Source organism: Nilaparvata lugens, chromosome 3 (genome assembly GCF_014356525.2).
Source record: "Nilaparvata lugens isolate BPH chromosome 3, ASM1435652v1, whole genome shotgun sequence".
Taxonomy (NCBI): domain Eukaryota; kingdom Metazoa; phylum Arthropoda; class Insecta; order Hemiptera; family Delphacidae; genus Nilaparvata; species Nilaparvata lugens.
This window is the reverse complement of record NC_052506.1, coordinates 26,303,562-26,330,707: the sequence shown is the minus strand read 5'-3', so window position 1 is coordinate 26,330,707 and position 27,146 is coordinate 26,303,562. Positions and strand designations below refer to the sequence as shown.

At 33.9% G+C, this 27,146-nt stretch overlaps 1 protein-coding gene across 4 annotated transcripts; it reads left to right on the top strand.

Moving 5' to 3' along the window:
- Positions 1-83: 83 nt before the first annotated feature.
- LOC111047546 (zinc finger protein 2 homolog) lies at positions 84-25,151 on the top strand. 4 transcript variants are annotated; one of them, XM_039423417.1, is made up of 12 exons: positions 84-241; positions 5,517-5,826; positions 6,323-6,608; positions 8,868-9,104; positions 10,195-10,520; positions 11,742-11,989; positions 12,829-13,009; positions 14,834-15,071; positions 15,796-15,936; positions 18,132-18,278; positions 20,132-20,296; positions 21,972-25,151. In XM_039423417.1, the coding sequence occupies exons 2-12, from the start codon at positions 5,525-5,527 to the stop codon at positions 22,236-22,238; spliced, it is 2,538 nt and encodes an 845-aa protein (XP_039279351.1). In that variant the 5' UTR covers positions 84-241; positions 5,517-5,524; the 3' UTR covers positions 22,239-25,151. The 4 variants fall into 4 exon arrangements, with proteins under 4 accessions (XP_039279351.1, XP_039279349.1, XP_039279352.1 ...); XM_039423415.1 differs by having other exon boundaries at positions 18,132-18,305; XM_039423418.1 differs by having other exon boundaries at positions 113-241; positions 5,517-5,830; positions 18,132-18,305.
- Positions 25,152-27,146: the final 1,995 nt, after the last annotated feature.

Genomic DNA, 27,146 nt, shown 5'->3' with positions numbered 1-27,146 from the left:
TATAATATAAATTATTGAAGGTCGAATAAATCAAGTAGGCATTGGGCGTACGCAGCGACAACAACGGTTTTGCAGCAACCCAACGAAACAAATTCTCCATTTCCCTCTTTCGCCATTTTGTTTGGGCAGGGCTGGCAACTTATTTAGGACGATTTTTGCGACTCTTCTGTACGTTTTAATTGCTATCATCCAGGAATTTCTGCTTATGGAGCTAATTAATCTTCAGTATCAGTGATATTTGGTAAGTTTTGAGGCTTTTTAGAGCCATCTGAATCCTAATTGTGTTGGTAGGCTGTACCCAGGCTAGTCAGTTTGGAACAAGATTTTGGTCCCTTCTTCGTCGGCCAGTGTGTTATTTTTCAGGTTGAGCTTTCCCATTCTCAGTTTACTGAAACAACCTGCAAAACATAAAAGTCGGGAATTTAAGACTAAGAATTTTTTTAGTTATTGATACACAATTGGCTGGAGCGTAAATTGAAATGTATCGATTATTACGAGTGCAAGAAAAATGCTGCTTATCGACCTGAATTGGGTTTTTCTGGGATAGAATTTTCTTGTGAGCAGACATTTTTTTCTAGTATATTTAAGCGATGTTTTGTAATAGGTTATGTCTATTATTTTCATTTACTCTATAATATAATGTCTTATATTTATATTTTATTATTTTTTAAATAAAATATAATAACTTAATTTTAATTTTAAAAGTTGCATTTTAAAAATTGCCTGAATTCATCTAGGAATTACAAAAAGTTTGATTTTAAAATTTTTCTTATCTGTTATTTTGTTTAACATTGTTTTGCATAGTTTTGTTTTCAATCCTTGGGGGGTTTAAATTGATCATCAATATTATTGAAAGCGAGCTCCAAGAGCTAGGTATGTTAGAAAAAGGTCTCAGCCCGTATATAGCGGTACTGCATTAGCAGCTTTAATACATATTAAGAAAACCATTTTACATTTTAGACTATGATAAACGAGGTTCTCTGTACTACTCTAATGTAAGACTTAGTCATATTATTATCAATGTTCCTCAATGTAGGCTAAAAGAAGACACAGGATCATTGGCTTGTGGGGCTGTCTCTTTATATAAATAGGCCTAAGTGTAGATTACAAAGATGGTTTGCAAAGAAGATTCTACTTTGGCAAGTTTCTTAATAAAGCTGAGATCGACTTGAAGGCTGTGATTCTTCTTTCGACTGTGTTGCAGATGTTCTGACTGCGGAATGCTTCTACTATCCTATTGACAGACTGGACAAAAATTAGTTGAACTTGTCTGGACTTTCATTCTTTGTTAGCAGATGTCGTTTATTTTTGGATTTGTTGATAACAGCCATGCTGCTTTAACGAGGGTTTGATGTTTGGCTTATAGCCCTTTAGTCCTTTAAATGTTGGATTTCTTAGTATCAGATACTTCCTGATGGTAGATCTTTTTTAGTCTGAGATAGGTTCTGTAGTGTCTTTTCTTCAGTTCCTCGGTTGTAGCTAGTGATGTAAAAAATATTCCCAGGGAATTTAAAAGAAATATTCCCAAAAATCATAAATTCCCGGGAATTTATGGGAACTTGAGGAAATTTATTATTTCTTTCATAAAAAATGACCGAAAAAGACGTTTTTTGTTACACATGGTCTCAATCACCTGTTATACAACAGATTTATGTAAGAAATATAGGAATGAATAACTTATAAATTGTAGTAAGTTCAAAGAAAACAGTAATTTGAAGTTCATAGACTGAAAGGAAAAATGAGCACTTAATAAATCATTCAATTGCACCACTATCATCATGCTACTTTCATGTCTTACAAGTTGAATAAGATTTTTTTACTAACCAATAAATGCCTGTAAATCAGGTAAACAAAGTCAATTGAGTGTAATTTTAACTTTCATTCCATGATTTTATTCAATTTCTCCGCACAAAAATAATTGACCCCCTGAATAAAGATTAGAGTCGAATATAAATCCAAAAATTAGAAATTATAAAATACAGCAAAATAGGCCAAACTAAAAAGGAGCATACTCGAGTTTAATTCAATATTAAAAAGAAAATAATTCCACAGCTCAGAACCTTTCAAGAGTCATTGAGGATCACTTTATTTGTAATAAGATACTAGTCCAGGCAACGAATGCTCAAAACGATATAGAGGGAAAAGTTTGGAACCCAATTTTTTACCTCGCAGTCCTTTTAAGGATAGTGAGGGGGTAAGCATATGAAAAGTCCTCACTCCTACCACACTCAACACTAAAACTGCTATAAAAATTGATGGAAAGCATAAAATGATGAAATAATACATTAAGTTGAAGAGAATTGAATGCTCTAAAACTCACTGTCTTTTAAATACGGTACTCATATAGTCCAGTCAATGAAAGATTATAGAGGGAAAATTTGGAACACATTTTTTGACCCCGTAGTTCTTCTTTTAAGGATAGTAAGGGAGTAATCATATTTTTAAATTCCTTACTCCTACCCCCTGTGTAAAAAATTACATTTTTTCGATGCATTGTTGTTGAGTAATAAGCCTTGAAAGTGCAAAAATTTGGAAGAATAACTGTCTTTTCAAAGATTTTACACTTTTAAAAGTGAATATCTCAAAAACTAAAGAAGATATCACAAAACTCCACTGTACAAAACTTGTAGGAAATTTATCTTGTTTCATTTTTACTCAGCCATGTCGCTGAAATGCATTGTTTCCCAGTTACATGCGTGTCAGCCAGAAATGAAAAATTGCAACTTTTAAGCTACGGTACCCTCATCCCTTAAGCTCAAGGAGTAGGGATGAGGACTTTTGATATGTTCACCTTCTAAGTAGTTCAAACAAAGTTGCGAAGTTAAATATTGTGTTCCAAACGTTCCCTCCCAATTTCCCTGACAATTGATCTATTGTTGTTAAACTGAAGATTTCACACTCAAGACTATAACGGCTGCAACAATCGTTGGGAGATGCGTAAAATAATGAGACCATAGATGAAATTGAAGAGAATATAATGCTCTATGAGCCCGTGATTAGCACGGATTTTTTCAATGAATCGTTAAAAAGTTATAAGGCCAAAAAGATGAAAAAATCGGAGCCGGAAGGGGTTTTCTTCAAAATGTGATAGGTACCTTAGAGAGCTCATACCTAGAAAACTATGAGAGATATGGAAAAATGTTAGAAATGAAACTTGTAGGATAATTTGTGAGTTTTAATATTATGATTGTGTTCGACAAAAATTCCGAAAGGCGCATATTGTTCGAGATATATGCAAAAAACAAAATATGGCACTTTTAAACCGTCCCCACCACCTTAGCACTGGGGGTAGGAGTGAGGACTTTTGATATGTTTACCCCCTTACTACCCTTAAAAGAGCTACGGGGTCAAAAATTTTGTTCCAAAATTTTCCCTCTATAATCTTTCATTGACTGGACTATACGAGTATTTAAATGACAGTGAGTGAGTAAGCAAAAACAGGCTCAAAGAATGATGATTCATTGATTATATCAATGTAAAATGTGGCTGAGCTTGATCAATATAAAAAGATTGATGATTTATATCGATTTATATTGATGTAAAATATGAGTGGGATTGATCAATTTCAATCATTTCTAGAACAATTTTATAAATTCCCTTAAGTTCCCATAAATTCCCTTAAATTCCCAAAATTTCTTGGCCTCGGAAATATTCCCGGAAATATTGCCAAATCATAAGTTCCTTCCCACTGGGAATATTCCCGATCCACATCACTAGTTGTAGCAGATCTGTATAAATTGTTAGCAATAATAGCAAGAGATTTAATTTTGGCTAACTCAGCTATATGTATACCGGGAATCATGACCTTATTCTTTGAACACTTTCTTCCCATACATAGAGAAGGTCGTTTTGATCTTGATGGGAAGAAATCGTCAATAACACTGATAAATTGGTTGAAAAACTGACGAAATTCCACCTCAGGTTTGTTGCTGCCTGGATAGCTCAAATTTACTCTTTCCAATGCTCCAGCAGAAATTGGAAGGTTGGACTCATAACTTTTTCTATGAGTAAAGCTGTATTCAGTCATCCAATCTGGGATATCCTTTACTGCTTCACACAAGCCGGAGACTTTCATCACAAGAGCATAATGGTCGGCTACAACAGGATCCATCGCATCAATTGTAGTCCCATAAGTCCAAGGTAGTAACAATTTCATCAATACATGTATCTCATCGTGTTGGAACTTGACTGCCAATAAACATGCCAAAGGATTTCAATAAAATGCTGAAACGATTTTCAGTAGCACTATATTCTTCTGATATGGCACTGGAACTGGCCAGTGATTCCTGATATACATACAGCTGAGTTATCCAAAATTAAATCTCTTGTTATTATTGCTAACAATTTATACAGATCTGCTACAACCGAGGAACTGAAGACAAAGGATTTCAATAAAATGCTGAAAAGATTTTCAGTAGCACTATATTCTTCTGATATGACACTGGAACTGGCTACTAAAGCTAAGACATTCCTCTAACTTATCAAGGAAACAGCTTATTTCGCCATTTGGTGGTCTGTACACTGACAAGACAACAATTAAGCTCTGTTGATATAAGACTGCATACAATATTCAATAATAGAGTCAATACAAAACATTTCTAGGTCAATTGGTTTAACATACAACCTATTGTCAACATGCATTGCGGTGCCACCACAAAGCAACGAGTTTCTACAGTAAACACTTACCATAGTCAAATTTCCAATATTTTGGTAATAGTCAACTTCATCAAATTTTAACCAATGCTCAAAAATGCAAAGGAAGTCTGGGTTAACCGCTTCTAACCAGGGGTTCAAAGATGTTAAATTTGTTCGTAGACATTGTACATTGTACAGATTTTGAGTTTTTTATTTTTGGTCTTATTTGATCAGAGTATTTGAAAATTTGGAGTTGGATAGTGTGGGTTCACTACAGCTCACCTTCTCCTCCTGCCTTGAAAAGGTTTTGAGTTGAAATGAGTTCTTTTTTGGAATTGAAATTCATAAACTATAACATTTTCAGGCCAAAACTCAGGTTTAATAATGTTGTTTTTATCACCACTTTCAATACCAATCTTAAACGACTTCTAGGATTGGAATTTTGTTTTGACCTCTTCACAAATTATTTCACCGGAAGTAAAATAATCTTTGATGTTTATCTGTTCGATGACAATAATTGCTTCTAATTTGAAATTAATGTTGACGATTATAAATTCTATTAAGTTATTTGTGGACCAGTGCCTTGTTTCTTGATCACCTATATATTTATAGTGTCAAAGGATTAGGTATGTAGGCCTTCTAGTCACACTTCTGAAATAATCATTGAAGATTCATCTAAAATCATCAATATTAAAAAAAGATTATAATCCATCATTGGGTTTGGGGGATTGATTATTTATTATGTGGGTTAATGTTTTCTTAACATGATGTTCCAAGGTGTATATTCAAGATCCAGACCAATGAAATATAGAAATGATGAATATTCAACAAGCTTCAAGCAGACTAAGCATTCAACCAATGACATATTTTGTGTTTTTAAGATTGAGAGATGACTGCAGATACTGAAAAGAGTCCAACTTCCAAAAGTACGGTCTGCTTCATCTGCAACGCCAGTATCAATGTCTCGACGCGCAACTCTTGTCAGATCTTCCATCAAACAGTAAACGCGTCAAACCGGCCGCTGTCCGAAATAATTGGCAACGTTCTTGGCGTCGAACTGCAAGAGGAGCTCATTCACTCGTCAATTGTCTGCAAAAAGTGCTTCAAGTCGTGCAATGAAGTCGATGAACTGCAGGAGCGCTTGACCGAACTGAAAATCGAGATCAATGGAAATTATCATCGAACAATCAAGTAAGTCCGTTTCAAACATTGTGAATCTTGTATGATTTTTACTCATAAAGGTTTTGACTGAAATGAAGATCGAGATCATCATTCATTTATTTTAATTTCACAAAACACAAATCATGTACTCGATCTGAAGAGGATCAACACTCTTAATTAATGTCAAATTAATCCAAATAGTCCAAACTGTCCTTAATTGTCCAAAACTGTTCCTTTTTGAATAAGAAGTATGTCCAAAAAGTAGGTATTGTTGCTTCACTCAATCAATTCTAATTAAATTTTGAATCCAGAGTTTGAAGTTTGGTAAGCTTTGCTAGATTATGTAGGACGTTTTGACGGAATAAAACCAAACTAATTTTTTGTACAGATGATTTAGATTGTACTTTATACATTCTTTAGAAAGTAAGAATTGTATAATTGATACTTTTTCAACTCAACTGTAAGTTTCATGCACATTGACACCCGTATTTCAGAAGCCTTTTTAACGGTTTGATCGTTATTGCAGAAAATTCGACATCGACGAAGTTGATGACAAGCAAACTGTGCCTGAAGAAGAGACCAATGCGGCGCCACCTAGCGAAGAAGACAAGACCGCAGCTCCGACTCCGAGCACTGCCAGCCCAGTGCAGGCCACCAAGAAGATAATTGTCGCCAAGAAACAGCTGTCTCAGACCATCAAGGAGGCAATGAGTCCCGCACCTCAGCCCCTCACTCCCCTTCAACCCCTGCAGCCCCTTCTGCCTCCGCCGCCTCTCACTCTCATTCCACGGGCCGATCCGATTGATGACGAGGTGAGTGATTGGTTCCCGGTTTATGTGTAATATGATAAACTATGGGTTATTCTATAAAATTAATAGTTTTTTGTCTAATACGGGATGGTCTGAAATTCATTTCAATCTATTCACAACTCACAAAAATACAATGAAAAACCTATATATAATTAAACAATTATTACAATAACAGTAACAATTAAAATAACAGTAACAATAAATATAACACAATAAAAAATAAGACAATATTGCTAAAATGATGTGGTGTGCTGGAAGAAATATGGGGAAAATTCCTTTCCAAATATGGTTTCTGCAAATTATAGATATGAAAGTGCTATCGAATATTTTTACGAGAAATTGAAAGGAATACGCTATACGGCTTGATCTTGTCAGCCCAAAATTGCAATTAAACATAGAGAATAAAAAGAAACTGAAGTCGATTATGTAGTAGTACACTTTGAAATGCACTACATATCATGACTAATATTAACCACATGGGTAGTGACTTTTGGACACTCTTACGATAATAGTCTGACTTGGAATGTAGAATATCTTGATTTCCACAAATGAGTATCACCATAGAATAAATATAAGTTAGCATATCATAGCTTAGTAAGCAGTAACTCGGCTTAACTTAGCATAACATAGCATTACCATAGAAAAGAGATGCCCCATGGTATAGGGCTTTCATGTTACAAATTTCACTGTTAAATCAAGCTGATAGTCCTTGTAGTCATTTTTCGTGATGCTGGTAGACTCTCATACTGTGCTGTTCTTACACTCTCACTCCAACAATACAGTATTAACGGATTGTTGTTGGCAGTAATTGGCTTGAGTTAACAAAAAACGTATTGAATTTGGAACATAAACTACCTACAACATGGAATATCTTCTTATGCTGTATTTTCTCTATAACATACTTCTCTCCTTAGTAATGATCAGAGATCTGGATTGACTGTGTCTGGAAGTGGCCAGATTCCCTGACTTGGTCCTTGTCATATGATTGACATATAAGATATAAGTTATGTCGGAAATAACACGTTTAACAACGTAGTCAAACATAAAAATTTAAAACATTTAAAAAATAGTACATTTTCAACTTATATATTTTCAACTTATATTATCAACTTTTATTGCTATCTTGGAACATGCTATCTTTATGGAATCAGAGTTCCTGCCAGGTGCAGTGAAAATATTCTTCACATGTGCTTCAATGGTACTATTCATACTTGCCCGACTGAGGGCTGAATGGGGATTTGGTATTCAGATTTGTCGGAATTCATATAAACTTGAAGATGTAAATATCTCTCATCTAAGAAATATCAATAAGAAACCTCATACGAGGTTTATTCGCCATTCAATGAACTATTGGCTCTTATCCATTATTTTCATACAGAAAATATTTATGAAAAAAATAACTCTGAAAACTATTGCAGAATTGTGTGTTTCATTCAACTTACTTAAGAATACCTCAATTGAACAATTTTTTATACTGTTTAATATTGAACAATAAACTTTTATAGGTAAACTTATGGTTTATAGAATTCATAGAGAAATTCATTGATTTATTGTGCTAAATGTAAAGATGTAACGCCTATAAAATACTATCATATATGATTAGTCATAACAGTAAGTTATTTGAAGTATATTGAAAGGAAATTTCATATAACAAGTTATCCGATTCTCTAAAGTACTGACGATATGAAAATTTCAACAAAAAAAATTGGAAAAGTATTTAGTTGATGAAGCTCTGTATAGTGTCCAAGAGTTCCTCTCGAATTAGAGTTAACTTAGTGAACTATGATATAGAATTTTCTATCAATCTCACTTGTCTTATACTCCATAACTCTCAGTCTCAGAGACGTAATCTTAAAAAAAAATGTTCGCCGAATTTCGTTTTCTATTCAAAAAAGATTCTATTCACAAAAGTTTTCTATTCACAAAAAAGATTCACAAGAACCAATTTTTGTACAAAAGAGAGCTTAATAAAGTTGCATGTTCTACATTGACTACATTTATTCACATTTGTTACATTCCTGTAATCATACGTGTCTATCAAGTAATCATGTTACTTTTCACAAGAGTTTGTCTAGAGGGTCGAAATAACTCCATTTTTCTCTACATTTTTTATAAATCTGTATTTATTTATTTATTGTATAGAGTAAACAATACAGTAGTCGGAAAAGAAAAACAGGCTACTGTATTATTGTAACCTCCAACTTGAAGTATGTGAATTTCCTCTACATTTTTGATAATCAGAATGTTAATAAAATTTTGCAGGAGAACGGCAGTGGCAACCGACAGAGTGATTCGGACGATGATAACCTTGGCATTGATTGCGGCGACGATGATGACGAAGATTATGAAGGCAGCGACTCGAATCAGGGCGGCAAGGATTCCACGAAAATGATCAAAATAGAGCCAATCGACAGCGACTTCTCGGACAAATCGGGCAACAAAGGCAAGAAGAGCAAACGCAAAACTCGCGATGAACTTCCCGCTATGATTCCTCAAATGGTTTGTCTTACAAATTGATAACATAAATTGCTTGCTATGATTGTTGATTTGTTCTCTTCATTAATTTCATAATTCAATAGTAGCATAGAGAAAATTATCACAATATTACCCATGATATAGTGGGTTAATGTTGTAAATTTCACTGTCAACTCAAGCTGATAGTCCTAGTAGTTCTTCTTCGTGAAGCTATGTGACGCTGGTAGTCTCTAATACTGTGCAGTTCTTACATCCTCAACCGGCCAGAATAGTAATAATAGACAGTAGACGACAGTAATCGGCTTGAAATTTGGGACATAAACGACCTTTACCATGGGATATCTTCTTATACTATCTTTTCTCTATGATATAGTAAATGCTATATATTCAGGCGAGGTGTAACCTTCCCGTAAGGGACTCCCCACCATCAAAAGCCATACGAATTTACTTTTACTCTATGATATAATGCAGATGAAGGAAAAAAATTGAAATTAACTAGAATTCTATTTTTAGATAATTCATTTTCACTTTTCAGATTGATTTTTACAATGATGCAGGTTGTACTTTGCACTTTACATGCACTTTGTATGTACTTGAGATTTTTAAAACTTGAATTCAAGTAAATTTAAACTAAAGTTTGCAAAAGGCGTTCATTTTGCAAAAATTGCTGTTTCCAGTTTTCTTGGAACAGCATTTACTTGAATTCAAGAAAATGAGACTAATGTAAAGTGTGCAAAAGGCGTTCATTTTGCAAAAGTTTTCCAAGAAAACTTGAAACAGCGTTTACTAATGTGAAGTGTGCAAAAGGCGTTCATTTTGCAAAAGTTTTCCAAGAAAACTTGAAACAGCGTTTACTTGAATTCAAGAAAATGTGATTAATGAAAACGCCAGATTAACACGTTATGTACTTTTGAGATTATGCAAACTTGAAGTCAATGAAACTTGATTAATGTAAACGTGCTTTTAGGTTGTTAGAAGAGAAGGCTCATTTATTTATCAATTTATTTCAATTATGCTGTAAATTATGTACATATCGCCCGTCATTCTTATCTGTTTACGGAAGCTGTTTTGATTAGGATTTAGTGATAAGGAAAATTGTTTATTCTTGGGTCAGGTTGTGAGCCGAGAAGGCCAGGTCTACACGTGCCTGCTGTGCTCGGCCGACGACAAGGTGACAGGCGACGCGAAGGCGATAATCGCACACATGCGCGACACACACGCGCTGCGACTGTACGTGTGCGACATCTGCGGCCAGGAGTACCTGAAGCGCAATGATCTGATGGCGCATCTCAACGAACATGTGAACAGCGAGGAGGGTGACTTCCAGTGCGAGATCTGCAACCGCATCTTCAGCAATCTGCGTCTGTTCCGCGTGCACCGGCGCATGCATCTGCCGCAGTCCAAAAACTGGACGTGCGATCAGTGCGGCAAACGATATCTGTGAGTTGCACCCATTCACATTCATTTATTTGCCATAAAATGAATTTCATTATGGCACTACTTACAAAGAACAACTCGAGCACCAGCAGTGTGTGTTCGAACAACTATGATAAACATATATATTAAAAGGAAAAGATAAATAGATCCCATGTCTTATTTGCACCGATATATCTCAAGAGATTACTTTACTTATATGGGCTACTTTATTCAAATTAATAAATAAGTTACAATATAAAACTTGTTGTATCCTTTTTATTTAAACTAGTCGTTGAATTGTTTAAAGTTTTAAAATGTTTTAAATAAAAAGGGTAGGCTACTACAAGTTTCATATTGTTTTTATTAATCTCAAGAGATAATTTGTCAACAACTATAATTGAAATATCATCGAAAAGAATGACACGAATATTGTCGATACCACTATATTTGATATTGTCAATATCAATGTCTTTTTCTTCTTATTAGGGTGGCAACTGACAATAGAACAAGTGTGTTGAACATTTGTGTACAATGTCACAAATACATGTTTGTGCCATCACGAAAAAAATTGTTGAGGTCAGGTTTATCTCATTTTTTGGTTCATTTTTCTTCGCTGCTCTATTCGGAATGTAGTTATTTTGTAGCATCATAATTTGTAATTTTTTAGTGTATACCTCTATATTTGTTATCGACAAGATCAGTGTCGTTTTCTTTTTATTAGGCTATGGAAAAACATCACCACATCTCCTACCAACAAAATTGCCATTGAAGGTTATGAAATTCAAGTAGGCTTTTGTATAACGAGCCCGACTTATACTTCTGAATAAAATAAGTTAAGACTTTGGACACAATACTACCAGTTTCAACTCTTGAAGAACCGTTTTCAAGTTGAATAGAATAAACAACATTGAATTAATGCTAGTATGTTTATGTTCATATGATAATCATCCATTATTTAGTTTCATAATTTATGGATTTAGTTTCATAAATTGCAGAACTTCTGTGGTTGAAGGAATAAGTATCTCTTACCATACAATCAAATTATGAAAATATAGTTGCCCAAATCAACTTGAAATTCAATCAAATCAAATCAACTAATTTATTGTTGTTTTGTGATAGTTGGAGAGTACTTGATAACTTTAATTGTGTTTTAAATGGAGGCTTTCGAAATTAGAAACTAATGAAGGCTTTAATTAATTGCATTTTCTTCTATTCATATTGGAAATGGTGTTATTTGGTAAACAGGTCGCGTAACATGCTGGAAGAACACATGAACTCGCACACAGGCGCACGACCCTACCAGTGCAGCGTCTGCGGCAAGGACTTTGCGTCCAAGTACACGTTCCGGTCGCACGAGAAGACGCACACTGAGCGGCCACGACCGTTTGCCTGCTCGCAGCCGCACTGCACCAAGTCGTTCCTCACTCAGCAGAACCTGTTGCAGCACGAGCGCACCCACTCCGGCGTCAAGAACTACTCTTGCGAGGAGTGCGGTAAGTCGTCCTCAGTACTTCAAATAAATTTAGAATAAGTGAGTTCCACGTTATAATGGCTACCCTTAACCATCATTCGACAAAGCAGGTAGTGCTATCTCTCCGCAACGTTGCCATATCGTTTTTTGAAAATTTATAAATATAGTTAACAGAGAATCGGCAACGCTGTTCTCCCATCTTTCTCCTCTGTCATTGTAACGTGGACCTCACAATATACAGTTAAAAAAGATGTAATGACTCTATCATTGTTCACTTTCGATCAACATAATTTATTGATTGGTAAATAGGCTAGTTGAAATAGCAAGTTAGATATATGTTGGTTTTGATCATATAAATTTGAAGCAATTATTGATTTCTTCAACAGTCATGAATATAGTTAAGTACAGACATTAGCAAATAGCACTTGATAATATTCATCATATCCTATTACTTACTATTGGAGTAGGTAATTTAACTCTTCATACTTTGAAAAAATAAGATAGAATAAGCAAACTGATTTGAATTATCTGCTCAAATAGTAAGTAATAGGATATGAATATCATTAAGTGCTACTTTTCAATGTCTGTACTTGACTACTCATGATTTTTAATGAAAATCATGACTGCTTAAAGAATTCAACGGATTTTCATTTATATTAGGTATCAAAAATAATATCGATCTAACCTGCTATTTGGACCAGCTTATTCGTAACTCGACAAATTATGTTGATCGAATGAATGAACGTTGACCCAAAGTGTACTTTGCTGGTACTATAGAGTGTATACAGTATAGGCTAACAATTATAGTGTAATTGCATCTGTATATATAAATTATTTTTATGATTTTTTTGTAATTTTCAGGTAAATGTTTTGGAACAGCGAGGAATTTGGAAGTGCACTGCCTGGTGCATACTGGCTTCAAGCCGTTCATTTGCAGACTGTGCGGAAAAGCGTTCGCCAGAAAAGCGGAAATCAGGGATCACGAGCGAACACACACCGGGGAAAAGCCCTATCAGTGCGAATTTTGTGGCGCTACTTTCAGGTGAGTGATTCAAAACGATCCTATGCAATAACTATTAGTGATAGATCAGTAATTCGACTAGTTATGTACGAGCACAGATCTATCACGGCGTAAATAAGTGTTTTATCACCATTTCTTATTGTCCAATTTTACATTTGTTGATGGAGAGTGTGCATTTCAAAGGTGATCGAAAAGTCACACAACTCACTTTTGAAACATAACATTTTTGAAAATTGAATTATATTTGTATTGTAAATGGTTTTAGTGTATATGAAACCTGTCAAATGACCGCAGACTCTGTTGAGACGGTCTTCAGTTGAAACACTTGCCGGTCACTAATCTCTCGTCAATATGTCTACCTTTTTCCTTGAAACGATGAAATATACTATATTAAGTGGAATTATTTGGCACTGAAGCATCATCTAGAAAAGTATGTAAGAAATCTTAATACTTCACGTACGATTTTGATTCATAGTAAAGGCACGTCCAGACGCTCAATTACATTATACACGCATTTATTCCAAGTGTTGAATGATTCTTGAATTCATAACGGAGACTTTATTTTATTATATTTGAATTGTAACTGACAAAAGCAAAACATTCAATGTAATGTACATTCAATAATAATAATAATTATGATAATTATAAGCTGGACCGCTATCACAATTTATGCACGTGGGCTATTTTAATACTGAACTCATATGTGTGTATACTGGTACAGTAGACTATATTTTATAGTGGATATGTCTTAACACTCCCTCCTGGAGCTCACACGATAAAAAAACACTGATGCACCATTATGTTCCTCAACACTAAAATGACAGCTTTGGCAATCTTAACGCAATTGAAACAATGAAAATTTCAATGCTTCGAATACAGTGCAACTTACTGACAATGTATTAGGAACTATAGTTAGACCGTTGTAAGAAGCGACACGGGAACATAACACAGACAGAATCCATAAAATTGTCTTTTTCCGTTAGGGCTACTCTTGAATAGAAATAAAAATAAAAATCTAAGTACCCTTTTTTAAAATTGTTTACTCAACATTTTTCGGCTATGGTGACATTATCAAGTGACAATTGACTTGATGATTATTATTATTGACTTGATAATGTCATCATAGCCGAAACATATTGTGAGTCAATAATACTAATGTTCTTTGAAGTCAATAATTGTCACTTTAAATGTTGTGAGTTAACAATTTTAAAAAAGGGTACTTAGATTTTTATTTTTATTTTTACAGAATCCATACTATAAAACAAAAAAGCCCTGTATTTATCTTGCTATGACGGGAGCGTGGATAGGGAATTGGGGTGGAAATTCAAGTCTTCAGCCAATGTGCTGCAATTTGAACGGAAGCACTCTGATCCAATATTGCTGCCTAGGCTGGCCACTAACGGTAGGACTAGGACATACATGATGAGCATGCCGTCATACATTGTGTCAAAACAGCGAAAGGTTTCGAGCAAAATTTTTTGAGGTTAGGGTATTATATTCTCAATTTTTTTCGCTGCTCTATTTGAGGTCAAATTATTTTTTTATCACTAATTTGTAATTTATCAGTGGTTTATTTATCGTTATTGGTTGTTTATTTTATGTTTGAAGTCTCTGGCTGATGATAAAACATTCATGATGAACGTGTGTTTGTGTGTGCTAAATTGTCCTACCGTTAGTAGCCAGCCTTACATAAATAATGTTAGCTACTTTTGATTCTAGTGTCAAAAACTAGTGTTTAATATGTGTTCTATTGGAGTTTGTCTATGTGTGTGACATCACTATTGGAGTTTGTTGTTTAAAGTTATCATTCCTGTGTTGAAATTTGTATTTAATTTATTTTTGTAGCCAACGCAGCAACCTGCAGTCGCACAAACGCGCGACTCACTACGACGACAAGCGCTACAAATGCATGGACTGCGGCAAAGGCTTCAAGCGACGTCGGCTGCTCGACTACCACGTGAAGGCAGCGCACACGGGCGAACGGCCCTACAAGTGCACCACATGCTCGGCCACATTCATTTACCCCGAGCACTTCAAGAAGCATCGGCGCATCCATACCGGCGAGAAGCCCTATCAGTGCGAGGTAACATTAATCACATTCAGTTCAAGAATACAGAAAAGCTGTCATAAGGAGATATACCATTGTATAGGTTGTTTATGTTCCAAATTTCTAGCCGATTTTTGTTATCTCTAGCCGGTTACTGACTATTATTACTGTTTATTACTGATGAGAGTGTAATAATGGCACAGTATGAGAGACTACCAGCGTCACATAGCTTCACGTAAAAGTTCTAGGAATACCGGCTTGAGAGACTTGAAACATAAACGCCCTATAACATGGGATATCTTATTATGCTTTATTCTCTCTATGACTGTACGCAGGTATGATAGTACGTTAATGTGTGTTCATAAAAATATTTTTCTGAGTGTGGAGATTGAGGACCAATTTTTAGGACCAAGCCACATGAAGCGCTTTCAAGCGTTTTCGCACTGGCGGCAGACGAGTCGGCAGGGTAGGAAGCTTTCCGATTGGCTGATTATCAGCTGATTCCCGAACCAATCAGCTGATAATAAGCCAATCGGAGAGCTTCCTGCCCTGCCGATTAATCTTTCCAAAGGTTTATAAAAAGAATGAATACTCTTTTGAATGCAATTTCTATTCCTATGATACTAATATATCATCAATAGTATATTCCTTATACTATATTATTTCTAATTAACTCTTCAATAATGGATGAATAAGGAAATAGATAATGGATAGTAATAACATGATTGATTATGAATTATGATGTCAATTCTGTTTGCAGGTATGTGGTAAGGCGTTCAACAGTCGCGACAATCGGAATGCCCATCGGTTTGTCCACAGCGATAAGAAGCCTTACGAGTGCTTGGTCTGCGGCATGGGTTTCATGCGAAAACCTCTACTCTACGCTCACATGCAAACTCAGGTCAATTTTACATCTTTTAACATTTCACATTTTAAAATCTTTCAAAAAATACATGGTTTAAGGGTCGGTTTCCGAGCTCGGAATCTATAAGTTCTGGACTTACAGAGTCCAGGACTAAAAGCGCTCGGGTCTAAATCGACTTTCTGAGTCACGATTTTATCTTTTAAACTCCGGAGTCTATCAAGTTCTCGACTTATTTGAGTCCAGGACTTTAACGCAGTAAACATGAGGGAAATTCACAATATTTTGCTGTTGTATTGTTGGCATTATAGAAAAAGGAAGCAGCTGATTGCAGCGGGATAATTCAAATGAGCATGCTCTCCAATCTATTTTGTATAATTATTTTGTGAAGATACGTTTTGATTTCTTTGTAGGCCTATTCAAAGCAAAACCTAACCTTTTGAAAGATGAATGAATAAACATTTCATTTTACGTTATGCTATTATTGATCATTGATCCTAACCAGTGATTTTGGAATAAAAATTTCATTAGGCTATTGAGTTTGAAAACGTATTTGTTTTGAGAAAAAATTGGAATATTAATTTATTATTGTTATATTATTAATATGTTGAATATGACATTGATTAATAACATTCAGATTGGAATATAAATTCCAAGGCAATCCTTGTATTATTTTTCTTGAACATCTTTAGGTTATGTCACAGTCGTAAAATAAGGATAGTTTCTTACGCATAATTCTGATACAATTTTATTACAAAATAAACTTGCAAACTATAAATTATGAATTTATATGGACTAATCCAAATAATTTAGGTATTTAATGACATCTATTTGGCTTTTCATCTTCTCCAAAACAATAACTGAATTGTGTTTGCTCAGTTAAGTCTAGAACTTGAATTTAAACCCTACCACAGTCGAGGGTTTAAAATCACGCTGCTTTAAGTTCTGGACTTAACGATTTTTGGTAAATCCTTGACTCGGAAAGAGGGAGAATCTAATTCAAGTCCTGGACTTATAAGTTCTTCACTCAGAAAGCAAAATTATAAACTCCAGGGTCTTATGTGAACTCTAAACTCCAGAGTCTATTCAAGTCCTCGACTACGTTAACGCTCTGACTCGGAAAGTCAATTTTCTGACTCCAGAGTTTAAAGCCTAGTTAAAGTCTAGAACTTAGCTAAATCCTGAGCTCGGAAACCGGTCCTAAATATATCCTTTTTTGTATTAGGCCTCTTCAAGGCGATTGTGGAGCTTATGCCACTTGGCGGTCGTAAGTTGGTTGGGAATATCCACCAGTGGCAGCTCATCTCCCATTTTTAATTGTTTTTTTTCACCTTAGGGTGTGTTTACATGAAGGCGTATATGTGCAAGTGCACGTCAGATCGTGCATGATCAGAAAAATAAAATCTGGAAAGAGCATTTGAAACAAGTTGTGACTTATCAGTAGTTGCACACACTCGCAACCAGCGAGTGCACGCGTTCAGTGTGAGTGTTCCTATTGCTCTTTCCAGATTTTGTTTCTCATATGTCATGTATAACCAAGCCCATATACGCACCCAATGTGATCACGGCCTTACAATAGTTGTTGTAATGCTTCGTTATTTCATCTATATTTATTTTTTATTTTATTTATTTATTTATTGACATAAATGATGGCGCATATTTTGTATTTAAGAAAGATAGTATCTAAGGATTGTCTGTGAACAAATCATGCAAATAATTTGTTATAATATATGAGTTGAAATTATTCAATAGTCGTGTTCAATTGAGGGTTATTCATTATTGTGTACTAGAGAATTTCAAAAAAAAGCATCATTATAATTTGCAGATTTTAGTAGAATAAACAACATTATTGTGTTTTATATCATTGTGGAGCAATCCTTTTGATCCTCTCGTATTCATTGATTTAATTTTGTACGTGTTTGAATAAATAAAATAAATACATTCTACAACATGTATGTTAATAATGTTCAATTTATAAACTGAGGTTATATGGTATTACATGGACATGTGAATGATACCTTGGTGGTGACTTCATTGGTGGTGTTGATGATCACTGATCAACATTCTATTTCAATCTCACCTGAACAATACCTTTATCGTGAATGTGTCTTGATGTGTCGAATTTGTTTTCTTGGTTGTGACTAATTGTACCCTTATCACAATTATATCTCAATCTCACCTGAGCAATAAATGTGACATTAATCGTGAATGTGACGTGGAATTTGCTCTTGCAGGGTCATTTGAATGACACGATTGTGGTGAACCAGCCCCGACTGACAACTGACGACGACATGATAACGGTGCAGGACACGCCCATGCAAGAGATGACACTGGTCACTGACAGCGAAGGCAACACCAAACTGATTCCGGCCGACCAAGTGGTCAGTCTCGGCCCAATGATCAAATCTGTGCGTTCAACTTCATCATGACTTAATTATACTTAATAATAACTATAATATTAGAATAATCAATCAAACTAGAGATCACAAATGAATGAAATTAATCGTTCCAAAATACTATATTAAAGTCCACTTAAAAATGGCAGTATCTGATTATGATTGGTGTAGCTATTCTTGACTATCATTCTACAAAGCATTCATATGATTTCGTGAATGTAGAGATTGAGTGATAGAGAGGACTTGAGAGTCCTAAATCCGACAAATAAAGAATATTTTTATTTGTTTCCAAAGCATATAGTGCTATCCTTTTCTAGTTCCGCAACGTTGCCAGATCGGTTTTAACAATGTGGAAATATAATTAACAAAATATTTAATCTCAATCATGAAATTTTAAAATTTAATAATTGAAAATGTTCTTGAAGAATAAAATATAATTGACAAACAGGAATGTTTATAAATACGTTTTCATCGATGGATTTAATAGTCATTTGTGCAACTAGTGCGCAAAGTGACAGTTTGCTGCACCGAAAGAAACGTTTACGCACGAGCTGTAGGCGACTGCGGAATGGTTTCTTGAGTGCAGCAGAGGGACTTTGCGCACATATTTCACATAAAATTTTTCCTACGGTTACCATTGAATATGAAAAGTGAGTTATTATGGGTAAAATGGCCTGAAATCCATCAAATGTTTGTAAGTGTAATTTTGTTATTAATAACAACCTTAATTTATTAAAAAATTAATAACCCAATTAAAAATTCATAATTAATTATTCATTTCAATCAATAATTGAATAATTCAATTATTAATTAAAATTGATTATTAATTTTAAATAATTTGAATAAATTTCAATTTCTAAATAATTCATCCACCCATCAATTTATAAATAGAAAAATATTATTCGCAGTAATGAATAATTAATAATATTCAAAATGTATATAATTTTCATTGCAGTTGAAAATTTATCATTTTTATTAAATTTATTGAAAAATCAGAAAAAATACAGATAGAACAGATTCGCATTTAAAATACATGCCAACAATGTCAACAGCTGATTGGGATGGCTGCAACATGGCTGACCGACAAGCGTGCGACCTAGCGGAAAGAATCCTACCTAAATTTATTCGTTTCATCCAGCTAAAAAAGTACTAAAGACAGGATTCAGAAATTTATACTTATGACTCAAATAATTAATGAAAAATGTTCAAAATGAATGGAAGAATATCTATTGTTTTTTTATTATTCATTTTTTATTTTATATCCATGTTTATTCACATGGATATCAAATGGTAATTATTTAACCTCAAAATTATAATTGATTTAATAATGTGTATTTGCTATATTTCTCATTGCTTGCAGTTGAAATAATAATTATCAATAGAAAGAAACATAATTTATTATTAAACGATGAGTAATTATTTAATTATGATTTAGATGAACATTATTCTTGTTTTGGAATTCTAGTTTGCGATTTTATCATAAATGTAGCCAATGAAATAATTCTTATCAAACTACAGTCATTTTTACCAACTTAATTTTGGTTTTTGCGCACTAATCCTCCATATAACCCACCAACTATTTTGTGTTACAATGTTGCAAATATGGTTTTTGCGCACTAGTGCGGAAAGTGACTTTGCGTTGTGTAATCAGTGCAAGAATGATCACTTTTCAAGGTAACTGTAGGGTAAAAAATTGTTGCATTGTTGGCATCACTTTTTATGAAATGTGTTTGTTCTATAATAATGATTCATGTAGCTATTATTTATATTAAGTAGACCTATATGGTTTGTATCAAATTTATGTTTTTAAGTATATATTGTTTATTATTTTGTTACAGGAGTTGGACGCTGGAACCGGAGACACAAAAATGTACATAGCCGAACTGAAAGAACACGTCATAATTCAGAGGAAAGATACGATGGACAAGTCTGTTGTCGGCGAGGAAATCACTGAAGGAACCGAATATGAAGAAGCCGTCGAACATTTGATAATTGATGGACAGGTTAGTATGAGTCATTCATAAGCACAGTATTAATTTCATATTGAATTCCGTGAAATATTGTTTTGATTTAATTTGTCGATATTATCGTGTTTTGAAATGTTCACTTCAATGCAAGTAGTGTTTTACTAGCTGTCATTATAACCAGCTTTATAATACTTAAATTACATAATGTTCATTGATGTCGAGTGATTTATCTTGTGAAGGTTCATTCTTCCTTGTAGTTGTGGAAATATGTTTTACAGATTAGACTATTTCTTCAATTTGAATAAGCCTTCCATAAGACAATCAAGCTGTACAATAACTCTTCATCTGACCAGTTAACGACACTTCTATAATTTACTCAATTTGAAAATAAGAAGTACTGAAGTTATTATAAATCATGAATTATTTTTGCAATAGATTGAAGTCAATAGTTTATTTCAAAGGCTGAACGACACAGCATACATTGATGAATATTACAATAGCCAGATTGCACGTACGTATATTGCAGTTAACTTCTGTTAAGTGACGCAGATTGTTATTCTGCTCAATCATTTTTTCTTCTGGCATCGATTCCTTTAGATGGCGTCATTATAATTTAATGATATCTTGGAAATATTGCCATCTACACGTTGGTCCAATCGCTGACCAAGTGGCTTGCCTAGTCGCTGGCGAAGCTGGTAAGCTTGGCCACATTGGTCTTGCAATGTGACCATTTGTGGATGCTCAGCTGGTCACTCGCCTATGCTTGGCTGGCTTTCGCTCGACAAAAATCGGAGCTATGGCAAGCGAAGGCCAGTGAAGGCGAGCGATGGCAAGCTCAGGCCAATTCAGGCAAGCGCTGGCAAACCACCCCTCCACCTCTGGCGCTCGTCGTCATTTGTACGCATTAAGCGATAGTGTGGATGCGGCACTATATCAATCATTCAATAATCTATTATATTAAGCGAGCAATTTCTGTATATCTGTTTATATTTTTATATCTGGTTATTTATGTTCAACTGATCTAACGATTTTCACGAAATTTGGAACATAGTAGGTTTATAATATAAAAATTCGATTGTACTAGGTCTCATCCCTGGGAAAACTCGCTGAAGGACATAAAAAGGATAATCATTATTCATCTTTGGAAAAACAGATGATAATTTCGTCGTCTGTCGATAACAGAAGATGCGTGTGCCTGTGTGGGAGATCAGCTGTGTAATCAATCAGCTTACCGTATCTCACGAGAAATATTCATCTAGAAATTTCAATAGACTTTATCAAAATAATCTGATTTGTTGACATGACAATGGCATATCATTCTAAATTATATTATATCATAATATTCAAAGTTAATCATCTTTTTACAGTTTTAAGTGATTAGTGAGTGTTATTTAATTTGGTTCGTAAACAATCTAAATTAGAACTTTTCTGTTTTCAAATATTTGGACTGAAAATTGGACCTGAATTCAAGTGTATGGAACATAGCCTACTTTTTGGATTATATATAGTGTATAAATCAAAATTCGGGGAAGAAACAGTTTTGGGTTGTGCTTGTTAGTCCTTCCCCAATCATTTTGAAGATTTGAAGAATTGTGTTCTGTTTATCAATAAATAAATAACGAGCGAAGCTCGGTGCCCCGATATTTAATTATTTACGAATAACACATTCTGTTGTACGTGGTGTACTGATGGTGTACTGATTGTTTGACAGGTGCACTTTTCAAACCCGAGCGGCATGGAGTCGCTGGAGGCTGGAGGCGGCACGGGGGTGGTGGCAGGTGCCGAGATTGCCACCACACTGGACGACCAGCACACCACTCTGGTGGTGCCGGCCGGGCGACACCACGCCGGCGAATTCGGCGAGCACCAAACCACCATGGTGCAGACCGAGGACGGACCCGTGCATCTGGTGCACATCCGACTGCCGGCTGGTGAGTCGGCCGACAATGCCCAATGGTACAACATCGTGCAGCAATAGTCCATCGCCCCCGGTCTGCCCAACGACAGTGCCGACAATGTTGACAATAAGATTCAAGGATATTTGGAGAATCTGAGCGGTGTGATAGTTGGTGACAGTAACCAAAGATATTTGGAAATCGCCGATAGTGATATGGTCGCTGTTTTGCCTGATAAGAAACGCAGATACTTGGAGTTCACGGACGGTGATATAGCTGACGTTCTGCCCAAAAAGAGAGATAATATATATTAGAAGGAAGTTGGTTGTAGTGTGGTTCGTATTTTTCTATTTGATGTGATAGCTTGTACAGACTCTTCTCTGATACCTGATTATAATTACAGTCTTATGACTAAGAATTTGTCATATTTCTATTGTCACTCTCATGTGAATAAAAATTTGATGAGTATAATTTCGTCATACTCGTTCAACATGGACTGCTTTCCAAGCAAGAATCGAGTTCTTGAAATAAAATCTTCGAAATAAATAGATAATGTCTATGAGCTCACTACTGAATGTCTTGTTGGTTTTTGTTGAATTGCTACTAATTACTGTACTTTCGTAGGATATAGGCTTGAAAGTTAATTAATTCATTTCCACAACAAATCTACCGTTTACAAGAAAGTTCTATTGTTTTTCAAGAAAAATTTGAGTGCAAAAAATTTGACTGATTATCACTTAGTGACTGAAGTGTACAGCCACAGTGTAGCTATCAGAATCACATTATATTATAAAATACATATAACAACGATATTTATAACTTTGTAATGAAGTTTTCAGATATTATATGCTATAATGCTTTATAAGTTTTGATGCTTTCTGATATTAGTTTCAGCATATTTATTTTCGTTTTATTAAACATCTCAATACTTTTTAATGTCTTTTAGTCTCATATTGGTTACATATCTTCCACCTTTCTCAATTGATTGAAAGTTACATATACTACATGCAGAACCTGAGTTTTCCTATCATTTTGTCGCGAAAATCTCAATTTCTCTCGCTACAAAAAATATATATAATTGATTGTTGAAAGTGTACATTGCGATTGTGAAATGAAATAGGAGAATGTTTCATCTCATCAAGATTTTTCCAAACTACGACTAAATTTTATACTTTTCGCTATACAAGTATAATTGATATGCTCTGGGGTAGCTGTTTCCTTTTTAGTAATGATTGTATAGTAATTAAAATAGATATTACTCATCACATGTATATATTTTCATATTTTTAAAATTCTACTGAAAGTGATAAACCTTAGTCTTTGAAATATTGATAGCCGATAAAATCCGAAAATATTCAAATATTATTAAAAATTCATTTCTATCTTAGAATAGTAACGTATAAGTAGCCTAAGGATCGGTGTAATATATGTAAAATTTTAGATATAGTAATTTTGAAATGAAATAGTTTCATTGTATGGTTGTTTCTATGTATATCAGAATTCAGCTATATTACATTTTTAGTTTAACAAATTTATGCTATGAATGTGTGTTGTGTTGTTTATAATTTAGGATTGAATTCCTACTGATTTTTTTCAGTCATTAGAGTGATGTATGTAAATAGCAATGCTTCAATTTTATATTGTTGTCCTAGCCTCATGAAACAACTTTATCTATAGATGTTGTATTATCTATAAACTCAATGAAGATTTCTGATCCTATTTTTGTAATAGGATTAAATTCTCAGAAATTTTACTAATTTCATTTATGTTCAATGATTTTGATAATTATTATTCTATTTATTGTGAAAATTTAATTTATTTGCAACACAGGGTTTCATCTTGTTCAATTCAACTTAGTATCATCTATTGCAGAATTTCATCTATACAGAAATTCAGTTCTGTATTATAGTTTGTTCAATCAGAACCTTTTAATAAGTCGATTTCTAAAGATGGGCTTCTTTTTTCATTAATTTTTGACTACCAATATTAATATAAACCTTGAACTGACAGCTTTCAAATATTATTTAACCTTGAACAAGTACATCTATTTAAAAAGTCAAGTAGATGAAATAAGAAAGAAAATTAACTCTTAACTGTAATAATTTAACCCATTCCATAGCTACATCTGAAGCGTAACGTTACATAATTTTTTGTAGCGTTGCACTTCAGACGTCTGTGAACATAGCATATAGACCTTTTGACACCTTTACTTGAAATTCTACAAATACAAGGAATGTTTAATTAATTCATCTATTTATTAGTAAGATTTAGTGAAAACGTTTAACTATATTTACAGATAATATTGTAGTATGATTGACCCATTTTTGTTCAAATTGTTCTATAGCGAACTAATTCATGTTGTAAAGTCAGCATAATATGATTAACATTGATTCGCAATCCTTGTCTGTCATTAGACAAAGCATATTATACAGTATCTGTATCCTCTAATACCTCCGCACTATTGCCAAATCTTTTGTTGATTATCTAGTCCTATGATCGATCTACACTGACTTTATAACATGAATAACACTATAGATAATGTTAATTATTCCTCAAATCAGACTCATTTGATACGCGTACAGAATTCTGCAATAGATGTTCCAATCACGGTATTTAGATGAAAATTCTTCTTCTATATACCGTGGCTCCAATGACATTTTTCATTCTTATGATTGATAATATCATAAAATAATTTTATTACGAAAAAGAGAATACCGTATTTATATAATGCAAAGACAGGAAATGAATGAATGTATTTTCCCATATTATTTTCTAGAAGAAATTGTGAAGTGTGAAAAATTTATTTTCAACTCAATGGATTATCATTTTTCTTCTGTAAGAGCTTCTCTTTTTCAATGTGAGATAAGATTTGTATTTCAAATTAAAACTTAGAATTTACTTCGATGTATTTAAAAATGATAATATATGTCTGTGACGTTTGGATAATGTTGATTGTGTTTGAGATGAAGATAAAATAAAAATATTTATTTATATTATTTTGTTGAAACTTATTCTATGAAAACCCTTTTACTTTCCTTGTCATGATATGGACATCTGATAAGATTGATTGTGTTATAATTATAATTCGCATAAATTATCTATACCACCATGATTCTTTAAATTTTAATTCTTATCTATGACATTATTTAATGATAACTACTATCGATCATTTTTTTCAATTCGTTATTCAATATTAGTAATCCATTCTGTAACACGAACTGATGATAATATTATTGTTTCAAAATAGGTACTCATATTTTTTTCAATAGAGTACGGCAATTCATCCCAATGAATTTTTCTACAGCCCTTTAAAGTTTTATCTTAACTATTTTTCCAATAATAAACTACTGATTTTTCTCTTTCTCTGACATTCTAACATCACATTTGCGAGAGGCTTCAAATAGCTTGTATAGGAAATAATAGACGGTATTACAAAAAAATCTTATGACTTCATACTTTCAAACTGGGTCAGAGACCCACATCGACCTTGTGATACAAATTTCAACACTTTTGGCTGACTCGTTCTATGGAACGCTGGGAGAACGCTCTAGAAACGCAAACTCCACTGGAGAATCAAATTGAATTGCTACGTTAATAAAATTGAGAATCCCATCAAAATACCAGGAATAAATATTTTAATCACTAGGTGTAGGTATTTTCTAACATTCAATTAGGGTATTTATTGAGAACAGGCTATACAGACTTATTCAAGATTTTCACTTGGAAATATCTATGAGAAATATTATATTAAATATTTGTGAGATTCAGGTCCGGTTGCACAAAAACATTGAATGCCACAAGAACCAATCGGAGAAAGTTTTTTTGGAAAGAAGGCTTTCTCCTTGGAACGATGCTATCCTTGTTTATCAATATCATTTGTAAAAGCAAACAACTCTATCCTTTTCCAACTCTGCAACGTTGCCAGATCGTTGAAAAGCAAATTTAGAAATATTATTAATTAACAAAATACCGAAAAGGTCTAAATCATGGAAATTTATTACTTTCAATCATTGAAATTTTTTATTCTGAGAGAAGCTATATAGCCTATTCAAATGAAAAACAAATTTTAGCGATGCTTTAAATTTCATCAAAAAGTTAAATTTCCTTTTAATCCTTCAACCCTGCAACTTTTTTAGTACTAATGGGATATCAGGGATGATATTCTGACGTTAAATTGCAAATTTGAGAAAGTTGTAATGTTACACGATTTGGCGACCCTGTTATTTCTTCGGGTGGAGGGCCAAGTCTCAACTTATTTTATACAGACTATAATAAAACCACATACAAGAATCCAGAACCAGAAAAAATATAATACAATATTTTACTTAGATTTATAAGAATACTGTATTGAATGAAATCTTTACTTTACCCTGGCAAAACAAAAGTACTACATGCTGAAATTATTAATATTCCTCTGTAATAAAATTATATAATATTCCTCTGTCCTAGTTAAATGGATGAGCTCTTTCATTAGTCCAGTGTTAGCTTTTGTTTTCAACTTGAGCATTTCTGAGAGCGCTTTTCCTAGCAAACTCAAAATTGCAAAAGTGATTCCAATTCCCAAAAAAGGTAACCGAAAATTGGTGGAGAACTATAGACCAATTTCACTTCTTTCTGTGTTTTCAATTATTTTTGAGAAGCTGATTAAAATTCCTCTATTGAACTTTCTAAATTCATCCAATTTTTTCTCTAGTAGTCAATATGGCTTTAGGGAGGGCTTGGGAACTGAGTTGGCTCTGAGGAAATTTGTCTCAGAAATATGTTCAAATATCAATAATAAAGAGATTAGAAGAGTATCAGGTTTGTTTCTGGGCATTCGAAAAGCCTTTGATACTGTGGACCATTCTACACTTGTCAGAAAGTTGGAGGCATCTGGAGTTCGTGGTCTGCCACTAGCTTGGTTCCGTTCATATCTTACTGGGCGTTCCCAGGCTGTAAGCATTGGCTTGAGTTCCAGCCCGCTTCTGATAATCGACTGTGGAGTTCCACAA